Source organism: Sitodiplosis mosellana, unplaced genomic scaffold (genome assembly GCF_009176505.1).
Source record: "Sitodiplosis mosellana isolate CC-2019 unplaced genomic scaffold, AAFC_SMos_1.0 Smas_scaffold_6363, whole genome shotgun sequence".
In the NCBI taxonomy this organism is placed as follows: domain Eukaryota; kingdom Metazoa; phylum Arthropoda; class Insecta; order Diptera; family Cecidomyiidae; genus Sitodiplosis; species Sitodiplosis mosellana.
Genome location: NW_022601596.1, coordinates 4,562 through 16,793, shown reverse-complemented (window position 1 = coordinate 16,793; position 12,232 = coordinate 4,562). Strand labels below are relative to the sequence as shown.

Genomic DNA, 12,232 nt, shown 5'->3' with positions numbered 1-12,232 from the left:
AGTTGAGTGAAGCCAACGGCCCGATTCGATGAACCGCATTTTTTTTTTAGGGCAATTCAAGATATGAATATAAAGGTGTTTATTTATCATCGACAATTGATACAAGGGCAGTTCGATAAATTTAATTTGGAGTTGGTGATTCTACGAAATGGTTTGGAGTGATAGCAAGAGTCATTGGCAAAAGCATTTATGCTGTAAGCGCTACATGGGCTGTATATTACGTAGTAAGGAAAACTTGAGGCTGAATCAATAACATCACCGAATTCGCACAAAAGATAAAGTTGTACATATAGAAGAAGCGCAAAACCGAGACCAGAAATCCAACCAACCTATCGAAATATTTTATAAACACACAATAGAATTCAAAGCACTGAAATACTCACAAATAGATAGAAGAAGAGCGACATTGAGGCGGAAAGGGTGGTCATAAATGGTTAACTATCATTCAATTGAAGTAGGAATTTCCAATAGTATAAGTTAGCTAAATTCAATGCGTAGCTATAGAAATGGCAATCGATGTACCCATTTGCATTTGATTCCGGTTCTGAGTTTTGAATGAATTCTGAGAGTTCGCCAATTGATTGGCAAACAACGACCGTACTCATTCCAATCGTTTCTTTCAACAAGCATGTAATAATTTCGATGCCTATATTTCCCGTTGATGCCCACCAAAACGATGAACAATTGATTCAGAATATTCAAAACTAGGCCATGCGTTGATTTAAGAATGGTGAAGGGCAAAAGTAAAAAGGTACCGGGAACTGTAAATCATTGTTTGTCAACAAGTAGTCGAAAATCGGAAAACTCAAATAGATCGCCATAAAAACGCAATCCACTGCGATTGACATTCAAGAGTAAGATTTCAATTCCATCATTATATTTTATAATAAATAATTTAATACTGTTTTTCTGCAATCCATCTTTTGGTGGCATTCTGTGCAAATGCTCGGCTAGCATGGGAAAAACAAAATGTACTGCAAGAATCCATACAATATTAAACCCTATAGTCAAAGCGCATTTAATGTAATCTCACATTAGATTCTGACTACTTCGCAAGGAAAGAACATTTAAATTGATACAACCAAATTGTTTGCTGTCAAACTTTGTCTCGCTCACACCAATTGTCTCACTGACTCGTCCGTGTACGAACTGCTGTTAGCGTAAAAGAGATGTTGTTCGCAGTAAACTCAGTTTAGATGTTCTTTCAAATAAAATGTCATGCAATTTATTACCTTCATCCTCCAATCGTTTGAAGAAAAACTTGTGCGGATTCACGAAATATGTTATTTTTATCATGCTGTTAATGTTCGATTGCAATGCTGTGTCAGTCTGTCTACAAAAAATGAAAAAAAAAATCAAATTTCACAATATAATTATAATTGTTGGACTTTTGAACATATTTTTTTTGAGTGGTGCACCACATTGATAAGAAACACCCAAATAACTATACCAAGTGGCTGGTGATTTGGAAAACTGTCAAAACAAGACGCAATCGCGTTTAATCTAAAACTGTTTTGAAGAACAAATGAAATCGAAACAAGCTAATAATTTTGGGGAAACAAAATCGGCACAGAGAAATGAACCAGAAATAGAAACAGTATTTTAATTTACTTTCCGAAAAATAATTTCACAATAAATATGATCTGTGTAGAAGGCCGTTCACTTTGACATCTGGTATTACAGTGAAGAATTTGGCTGCAATTGACATAAGGCAACTAACACAAACACACACATCTTTTTTATTTCGCATATATTCATCACTCTAACTAATAACCTAGGGGAATTTAACTCTTACGAGTTCAGCATGTTTTTTGCCAGTTTGCTTGATTCTCGGGAGTTCGACGCGTTCCTTGTACGTACTGACGCGCACGGTCACAAGTTTACACAAGTTTGTTTATGGTTTTGCGCGTTTTTCAAGTTGTTATTTGACAATTAAAACGCGTTTCAAGATAAAAATCGGTTGTTTACGTGTATAAAGATTTTTCACATCCTTTCCAAAAGTTCAAAGATTTATATAATTATAAAATGGACAAAGGAAATATTTTTAAAGAGCTGGAGAAAGTGTTGAAGAAAAAGTTAATCCAGATATAATAAATGGAACGACTGATGTGTGCGCGTCGTCCAGCTACAAGTTTGCACACGAACTCGCGCGCGTTCGCGCATGTTGTTTTAATACGGAACTTGTCAACTGAGTGGAATCATGCAAGTTCTCTGGTGAATGTAACAATTTCGTGCGCGTTTATATCATTTTTTTACAAGTTTTCACGTAGTTAAATCCCCCTAGCTAATAACTAACGCAACGTTGAATGTGCCTTTCAAATTTCAGTCTTCGCACGGCAATTTTCAATAATTGAGCTATTTATTTATTACTTTTTCGAAAACTTTGTTTTCCAAAATTTCATGACATCTCCTCTTTTGGACAACTATAACGTCGCGTCAAACTTCAAAAAGCACATATCTGTACACTAGGCCATGTAGATGGGATCAAATCCTATCGATCAAGACCTATTTGCCTCCGGTACGATTGTCGTTCTCACACTTAAAGTTCTCTATCATTTTTTTGTGTATTAATTGCTATTGTATTTAAAGAGGCGCTAGCCAACTGTGTGTGTTCTGTGTGCAGCACAAAATGCGATTAAAATATTCGTCGTTGTTTGAATTTTCCACTAAACACAACAATAGCGAAACCAAAATTGCTAATTAGAAAAAAACCCCTCGTTTCTTTTTTCAACTAATTACAAACGACGACAGATGAAGAAAAAAATTGAAACACACATGAATAATTTTTGATGGAGACCGTCGATAGCCGTTCGATGGAGAGAAGACAGAACGAACGAATGAAAAAAAAAATGTCTATTTGACTAAGAATTAATGAACGATGTTGATGTGAATGTGTGTATAAAGAAAAATCATGCCAAAAAAATGTGTGCGTGATATACGAACGAACGACCAAATAACACACAATGCTTTGAGACGTTTTTCCTCTCTGTTTTTTGTTCTTGTGGCTCTTCACCTCACTCTCTCATACACACACTCTCTCTCTCTCTCTCTCTCTCTCTCTCTCTTTCGTCTAGGAGTAGCCGCACACAATTTCAGTTTCATACACACGCACCGCACATAGAGACACCATTGCTTAGATTTTTTCTGCTTTTGAATTTCAAACACTACACTACATGAAGCGATCTCTTTTTTACTCGGTTAAAATCGAATCAAGTGCGCTCTATGTGGTCGAAAGAGAAACAGCAGCGCGCGCGACACATTGTTGACGGTTCGTTAAATGCATGGACGACACATCCCATGTGGGGCCGCCACGTCTTTCTAAATGAACTGTTTGTACAGAAACGATGATAAGAAGTTATTGGGTAGATCGGCAACGGGAAAAAAAATACAATAAACAGAAAAAAGCGAAGATTTCGTTTAAAAAAAAAACGCATAATGGAAGATATGTTAACTGAACGCTTGAACACTGAACTGAGTAACAAAGAGGATCCAAGTCAATTTATGGACCGTGCCAAGAGATTCAATAAATTAATCGGAGACGCTATTCACAATATTGTTACAAAACAGAAAGAAAAGATATGGTTTTTATTTCACTTTCTACAACTCTCATAAATCATCTTTTTATTTAGTTCTCAATAAATATGCCGTCTGCTCAACAAACACACAACAAATCAAAGTCCCCGGCTGCTTCCCAAAATCAGGAATCGTTTGCATATAATCTCATGAAAAAGTAGCCGTCGGAGTGCACGTTCTGTTCACGTTACGTTAAGGCATACACATACAACTGCGTTAACGTAAAAGGAGTACAGCGATATATTGTATCACAGCACACGATATATTGCTGTACTCCTTTTACGTTAGCGAAGTTGTATGTGTACGACTTAACGTAACGCGCACTCCGAGACTACGATCGACTCACATCGATGTATTGGTGAGTTACAACGAGTGTTGTGTATCACAGCACACAATATATCGCTGTTCTCCTTTCACGTTAACGCAGTTGTATGTGTACGCCTTATCGTAACGTGAACAGAACGTGCACTCCGACAGCTACTTTTCTATGAGATCATGTAATTTTATATAGAATTTCTTATTGTAAATTGAGACGCGTCAAACGATATTTTTTCCATTCATTTTTGAATTTAGCACCCGCTAAATTCGCTATCTACGCAACAAAACCATAGCTATGATCATCAAACGTTTGCATACAATCAGGTAATTTATTTTTCTTCATTAGAACTAAGCATTTTTTTCATTAATTTTCCATTTAGTGTCCGACATATCCACTTTTACAAAATACCGGATTCAATCAGCAATTTTTAGGACACCAGGTAACAACTGAAAATTCATTTATTTTTTTCGTTCACTTTATTTTTGGCTTTCATGACTAAATTTCTTCTTTTTTTTCGTTGAAAAGTCACCATTTGATGCAATTCCTGAAATCCACCATACAAATGCTGCGGTTGTAAATACGCAACAAAATCCACAATCTGCGACCAGTCATGAAAATCCTTATCAATCTTATTATCACCCACAATAACATCAGATATATAACATGAAAAATGTCATTTCGTAAAATGTTTGGCCCATTTCATGTTAAAAGATAAAATAAAATAAGATGGACAATATCATTAAGAAATAGTTGTTACATTTAGAAAGTGAAATGAAATATATATAAAGTAAATCGTTTGACTGTTAAAACAGCTAAAATATTACTATTTTATTTTTTGCTCGCATACCCAAGCAAAAATCCACACTGAATTGACGTTGCGTTAACGCATATCTGACACTGTTCCCACACGGTTTTGAACCTCAAACCGTGTGGCTATAGTATAATGAAGCGTGAAGCCGTTTGACAGCATTTTTGATTTCGAATAACCGTGTGGATGCAGTGTTTATTCGCCATGATGAAGCAGAGACATAAGTATTGTGTGTATGCGTGAAAAGAGTTTTTTTTTTTCAGTGTTCAGCGCCGTGTACATATATTCAATGAGCGGCGCCGTGTGCATGTGTTGTTTGTCAATGATTTGTGACTGTGACGTTGTGAAGCAACGTTTGACGTATGATACAAAAACGTTTCTCTTGCAGCGACCCACACATTTATTTCAGTTTCCTTTGTTAATAACAGTTTCTTTTGTTATTTTACCTATAATAATTAAGAAATACGGCAGAAAAAAAAATGGAAAGTGAACTACAATTGGATGATGTCGAGTTGGCGACATTTTTTAGAAAGAAATAGTAGCAGTGAGAGTGAGTGTGAGACTGACCTAATTGATACCGTGCCACACAAAAAACTGGAGAACAATATATTAGTCGAAAGATTTTCAAATGTTCTTCACTTGCAAATAAATAATAAACTTTCAAATCGAACGACATCAAAGGTATTCAAATTATTAAATACTTCATTCCCCGAAGCAGCAGTTGAATTTCCTGAGTCGAGGAAAACAATTAATAAATTTTTAAACACTGATTTAAACTACGCTATATATTTGAATTGTGATAATTGTGATGAAATGGTAGAAGATAAAAAAAAAGTGCCCTCAGTTCAATTCCATTGAAACAACAAATACTACAAATTTTGCATAGACATTTTCATACCATAATTTCATATTTGGATCGTCAACACAAAAACGGAATCATTGCCGACGTCGACGATGGAATTTTGCTCAAAAACATTATTCGAAAAAATCCACATGTGCGAGTGTTATCGTTTACTATGAACACAGATGGTGGAAGAATATTAAATTCTTCGAAGTATTCACTATGGCCCGTGCAACTTTATTTAAATTTCCTTCCGCCACCCATCAGATATAAATCGGAAAATATCATTATCAGCACACTTTATTATGGAGAGAAAAAAAACCAGATATGACGAATCTGATGTTTTTTTGGCAGTAGAATTTGATAAATTCGTGAAAGAGCCTATCACTGTTTATAAGTAATGGTCCCATATGAAAATTTCAAAAATAGATGATTTGCGGAAAAAATTGAGAAAAAAAAGATGATACATGAATCAAAAAAGATGACAGTAATCTTTTTCATTTTTTTCTTCAAAAACTATTATATTTTTGATTTCGAAAGGGTACATATTGTTTCTTGTGTATTTTTATAAATAGACTATATATTATATTGTATATTAAATTGTAGGACGGTATCATTGCATAAATATTGAAAGAGCAAAATTCCAAACGTGATATATTTAAGAAAAATGTGGTGCTATGTATGTGAATCTGGATAAAATTGCATGGTCCCGTGTTTCTTCAGGCTGCGGCGTGTGCTTTGTTTGAATGGCTTTCTTTGGCAGACTCGTATTTTCCGTGGGAACTTATCTATCAATGAAGAAAAAAATAATGCATTGAAAAATAAATCTATCATTCTATCAAAAATGATTTGAAATGTCTTCATACCTTTTGAAGATAGTCCGGTTGGCTTGCAATGAATTCATGGAATTGGATGCAGTCGAATGATAAATTGTTCTTGATGATCAAATAAGACTTCAATGTTCCGAACGATAAGCGGCTTTTCTTGTCGTTCCAATAATGCTTCATATGTGAAAAAATCCGCTCACAATCACAATTTGCGCCTGAAAAATATTAAACAAGACATAAATAATATCGGTTCAAAACATCCATCAACAAAAATTTTAAATAAAACTATTACCCGGCATCATTAGCGCGTATTCAACGAGTTTTGAGAAGACTTTATACGACGCTGATTTTTTTTTCAAATTAGAGAAAACTTCCAACCATCGATCCTCTATCGATGCATGTTTTTCATTCCAAATTTCAAAAATCGTCTTTCGATCTACCACAGGAACACTTTTCAAGTACGTTTTGACATTCACAAATTCATTGAACACAGTATTATACTCCTCTTGTTTTATTAATTTTTTGGCAAGAAGCATGTCTGCAGTGTTCTTCACAGGCGATTCAAGAGTGGACCAAAGGGGCATTTCCCTTAATTCAATCCAACTGTATGTGTCGACCAACGGTTTCAAGTGCACTCCCCACGTTTCCAGATAAGTCACCGAGATGTCTGAAAATTTAAATCAAAATGTTATATTCTTATATAAATGCACTTGTGCATTTTTAAATAATTACTTTGGAATTTTCGGACAATTTCGTCAATATATTCTACATCAACAAAAACTTCCTCGTGAATGCTTCGTTTATTGGCCTTCTTCAAAATGGTGTCAGTGAATGGCAGCGAATCAATAATGGTCGTCAGTTCTTGTTGAAATTGCAATGACGTAAAGTTTTCGTCCATTCGTTCACGAATTGATGTACAAAACGAGAAAATTGTTCGGGCTGCTTCGTATCCTGATACGTGTGAGCCTTCGAGTGACCGGATCACAGCTTCAAAGTATTCGCATTGATCTCGTACAAATACTAATAGGAGTTTTGATAGGTGGTGGTCAAAAAATCGGCCCAGTGCAACGGGTGTTTCTTTCTCGGTATCAAAAAAGGTTTTAAGAGCATCAAAGTTTTTGATGATTCGATCAATACAACCATGGAATCCAATAAACCGAGTGTTAGCGTAACCAAGCAACTTCATGTATTCGTCGGTATTGATTAAATGTTGTAAACGCGCGTTCCGTGTGCAACTAGTCTTGAAATAGTTGTAAATATTCACAACAGTTGCCTCAATATCAAAAAAGGGTTGAAATTGGTCACACGCTTTCTCAATAGCTTTGTGCACCAAGTGGGCCGCACAACCTATACCAACTAATTCATTATTGAATTCCTTTTGGAGGCGACTGAACATGTTCTTATCACCTCCTCGAGTCAAACCTCCGAAATTTTCCTTTGCATTGTCGCCTGAAATCGCCTTTAATTTCGCACGAAGATCGTATTTTTCCCATACAAATTTCAGTTTTGTGAACAATGTCTCACCGGTTTCATCGTCTAATTGGAATGCATCAATCAGTTTGGTATGCGTTCCCGTTTCATGTGAAAAGTATCGAACCAAAACTGGCAAAACTTTGAAATTTCCTTTGCTACTTGAATCCAAGCAAAACGTAAGAAAATTTACATCACGAATTTCTTTCAACAACATATCTATTGCCATTGGTGCCAAAACGCCTGGAAATTCAGAAGGATTAAAAAACTGAATCCATTTTGAATAAAATTGTCTGAATATAGAGCGTACCAGTTGCAATTGCTTCAGCTTTGGTTTCACTACATCTGAAATCAGGGTTTTTACCAAATACTTCACGAATGAGTTGAGATGTGCACGTAGCTGATCGAAAAGAATGGCCTTCTTTGATGAGATGATAAACAAATGTAGCTTCAGCTGCTGCGGTTTTTTTATCCGATGTCGCTATAATGAATAAATTCCGAGATATAATAAGTGCATGATTAAGTAAAAAAATAACATATAACAAACAAATTTACTCTGGAATAAGCGATTGATTGCCACTGTTTTTGACGCGGCATTTTCATACATTTGATGTACATTCGTTCCCATGTGTTGCTTTACATCAGCGATTCCTTTGTTCACGATCGAAAAATCTCTTTTGCATAATTTGCAATATGCATTTTCTCGACCCAATTTGGATTCCGCCAACCAAGACTTGTATTGTGGTATCCACTCTTTATTAAAATAGCACTTGCCCATCTAAAATAGTTTTAAATATCTTGATGCAATATGCATAATACAATTCTGGTTGCAAATTTACTTACTTTGAAGCCAAAATGTACACTTCACTATTCACTGATTCTGAATTATATTATTTCTATTTGAAATCTTTGATATTTTTTGCAAAAAATTACGTGGTGATTGAATTATTTTAAATAATATTCACTAAATTGGAACAAAGAACAAAGAAATTGCTAGTCAGCAATCGAGTCAACATGTAAAATCGTGATAATGTTTACATTTTGAATGTTGAATTTCACCATTCGTTGTAACTCAACGAAACGTCAAATGTAATTTGACATCACGCACATGACAGCTGTATGTATTCAGTATTTGGTCATTGTACGAAATTCAAATCGTATTATGAACTTCAGCATTTGTCTTTAGATCACCGAACAATTATTAAATTTGAAAGTTTTTTGTAGTTTTAATTATTTATTTCAAAATTTTCGAAAAAGATGACAAAAGATGACTTCCTGTGAAAAAAAGATCATCTACGATCATCTAAATATATGAAAAAATGCCTCTCAAAAAGATGATAGTCATCTACGATAGATGCCATATGGGACCATTATTTATAAGGAAAGTATTTTTTTTTTTAATTTCCTCCCCGTTAGTATGTCGTTAGCTGTCTTCGATTTGCAAGCCCGAAAAGATATCCAGGCAATGAAAGGGCCGATGGGAAATTATGGTTGCCCAGTGTGTTATCACCCAGGAGTCCCTGTAAAAAACTTATCGAAGAAAACTTCAATCCGTTATTTAACATCTGAATTCAACTGTCGATCACACATTGAAACCGTAAACTTTTCACAAAAAATTTCAAACGGTGAATGTCAAGGTAGTGACGAAAGAGATTCAATTTATGGTGTGAAGGGATATAGCGCATTGCTTCTCTTTGATGACATAGATGTTATAAACTCAGTACCAACAGATTTTATGCATGGAATTCTTCTTGGAATAACTAAACACCTGATTGAGATATGGATCGGGAAAAAGAAAATCCCCACGCCACCTTTTGATAGTTACAAAATAAAAACAGTTAAGTCAAGAAAATTATTGGAGCAGAGAATTTTATCTCTTAAACCACATGTGACTTTTTTACGAAAACCACGATCAATTTTCGAAGTGAGTGATTTTAAATCTACAGAACTTATGTGTTTTTTGTGGTATTATTTAAGATACAGTTTGATTGGATTACTTAGTTAGTCACAATATTCATCGTGAACGACAAATGAATATTACTGAATATACATAGATATGCCAAATTTACGTGTATACGTATGAAAAATAAAAATAATAGTGAATCAATCCTTCTACCGTAAATTTGATTGATTTTGGTAGATAACGGTGAATATTGGAACATTTTTTGACATTACAGTCTAATGAATATTATTAAATATACATAGATATTTGAGATTGACGTGCATACCAGTAAATTTGTGCAGATTGTGTCGTCAAAAAATGTTCCAATATTCATCGTTATCCACCAAAAACCTTCAAAAGTGGTTCAAATTTTCGGTTGAAGGTTTGATTCACTATTATTTTTATTTTTTCAGAGTTATTTGCGTTCTGCAAAATCGCGTGAAGCCCCTAGCATAGAACCGACATGAGCCAATTGATACTTTTATTTAAATGCAGATTCTTTTTTAACTTGTTTATACAAATCGCATTTATTTGATATTTTTATTAAACACTGAAACATGTACCTTACATCGCTTGTCATGTTGTACACATCTCCGCCTCTGTTCTGTGTGCATTGCTGCGTATAACGGATTCCAAGTTAAAACAAAGCTATCAGATAAATGCGATTTATATAAATAAATTTAAAAAAAAAAAAATTCTGTTTAAATTTATGTGTAGTAGTCAAATAACGAACTGTTGGCCTTGCAATGTTTTAGCAGCATTTGGAACAGATATCATCTATCGAAAATACAATTCAGCTTACTGGCTCGCTATTTTCGTTTAAACACAATACTTGATAACAATTCGGCCAATCGACCGAACCAGAAACAAATTATGCTGTGCAATGAACACGACAATTGTTATTGTGCATGCTGCGAATCAGTTTAGTTATTGAAATTGATTGCCCAAGTACACAATGGATCCATCAGAAATAGAAAAAACCACTGTCCAAAAAGAAAAGAGACGACAAAGCGATCACGTATGTTTTTGGTTGTATTTTTAATCAGATATTTTTAATACAAAAATATGTTTCATTTTAGGAAACGCTCCATGCATTTTTTTTAGCCTAAATCGAAAGAACAAAAATCCAGTGCAAATGTTAAATCGACTGAACGTCAAGTTTCCCAACCGTCTGATTGTTCTGAAACGGAAGACGTAGGAGAAGGGAAAACTGATATGTCGTTTGACAAAGAGTTCAAAGAATGTAATTCTTCTTGAAATTCGCTTATTTATTGGCAATATGCTGTCATTATACTTGATTTTTCTTAATTCGCACTGTGTATAATCAAGTTTAGTTTTTTCTCTAACAATCGGAAATTAGGATCTTCTTAATTATATTTTAGGATGCTCTTAAGGTAATTTTGAACATTTTCGGATCTTCTTAAATTTTCTTATTTTAATCACTGGTAGAACCAACACACAGAAAAGAAATTTTTGACATTTCGTTAAACCCTATCGCAAACCAGGATAAACAATACATTTAATGGTGTTGACATACACAAATGCGATAGAATTTATCGCAAAAGTAGATGTCAGCACCATTAAATATATGGTTTATCCCGGTTTGCGATGACATTTAGAGGTTATGTTTTCTCTGTGAACATATATATGTACACAAACAAAGAAAAAAAAAATGAGAATCAAAAAGAAATAAAATCGGAATTCCATTCATGCATACGTATAAATTGATTTAATGTTAAATTACTCCATTGGCTCGTAATAAAAAGACAATATAATCCTTTGTACCAGAATAAGAAAAAGTATCATCATTAAATGATTTTTTACTAATAGTCATAGTCGATTTTTGTTAAGACAAAGGTATACCGCATCGCTGTCTTGATACACATGAGGCGTCGACAATCGGCAGTTGGTGTCGGTTCGAGGCGCGTATTTTTCGTGGAGTATGTCAGAATTTATGAATAAAAGTTGTTTATTTTATTTGTGTCCTTTTTCCAGAATATATTATGCCAAGTGACGATTTCGTAGATAATTCGAATTGCTAGGCAATCCTTCCAAGTGAGACTGAACAGGGTCCAGCAATCGTTATGAGCTGCATACAGTCACACAATACTGAACACATCGCAGATGATATATTGCGATTCGAGCCATCATTCTATCAAGACGAACCATTGGATTTAAGCGTTAGCTCCGCTTCTACAACCGCCTTGTCAGCGTTGGATTCTTAATTTCCATTCGTCCTAGTGATTCATTCTGTTGAATTTAAGTAACAACAGAAATTTTCGAAATTTCAAATCCTTCTAGAATGGATTCGATTTCGATAAGGCGTTGAAAGAAGGTGTAATTGCCCCGGGCAAGGGTGTTGACAACTGCACGCAATGAAATCGACATTATGATTAAATACAAAACCTCCTTTAAAATTTACAAATCGCCAATAAAAATGACAAAACGGCAA

General features: G+C 34.6%; 1 protein-coding gene and 1 long non-coding RNA gene across 2 annotated transcripts; one reads left to right on the top strand and one right to left on the bottom strand.

The window, feature by feature from the left end:
- The first annotated feature begins 4,104 nt into the window (after positions 1-4,104).
- Positions 4,105-4,616, top strand: LOC129579658 (uncharacterized). The gene is made up of 3 exons (XR_008689268.1): positions 4,105-4,215; positions 4,272-4,331; positions 4,418-4,616. It is a non-coding gene; the product is annotated as an uncharacterized LOC129579658 (long non-coding RNA).
- Positions 4,617-6,042: 1,426 nt separating this feature from the next.
- Positions 6,043-9,200, bottom strand: LOC129579655 (uncharacterized). The gene is made up of 7 exons (XM_055469824.1): positions 8,682-9,200; positions 8,394-8,616; positions 8,149-8,319; positions 7,101-8,081; positions 6,661-7,035; positions 6,408-6,583; positions 6,043-6,329 (listed from the first exon to the last, which is right to left on the bottom strand). The coding sequence occupies exons 2-7, from the start codon at positions 8,614-8,616 to the stop codon at positions 6,261-6,263; spliced, it is 1,995 nt and encodes a 664-aa protein (XP_055325799.1). The 5' UTR covers positions 8,682-9,200; the 3' UTR covers positions 6,043-6,260.
- Between the last annotated feature and the right edge of the window lie 3,032 nt (positions 9,201-12,232).

What these genes read in the sequence shown, in the direction of transcription:
- LOC129579655 (XM_055469824.1), bottom strand. Translation starts at nt 8,616, where the DNA reads ATGGGCAAGTGCTATTTTAATAAAGAGTGGATACCACAATACAAGTCT. An exon ending in AATTGTCCGAAAATTCCAAA is followed by an intron (nt 7,036 to 7,100) that starts GTAATTATTTAA and finishes TTAAATTTTCAG; the next exon opens with ACATCTCGGTGACTTATCTG. An exon ending in AACCGGACTATCTTCAAAAG is followed by an intron (nt 6,330 to 6,407) that starts GTATGAAGACAT and finishes CTTCATTGATAG; the next exon opens with ATAAGTTCCCACGGAAAATA.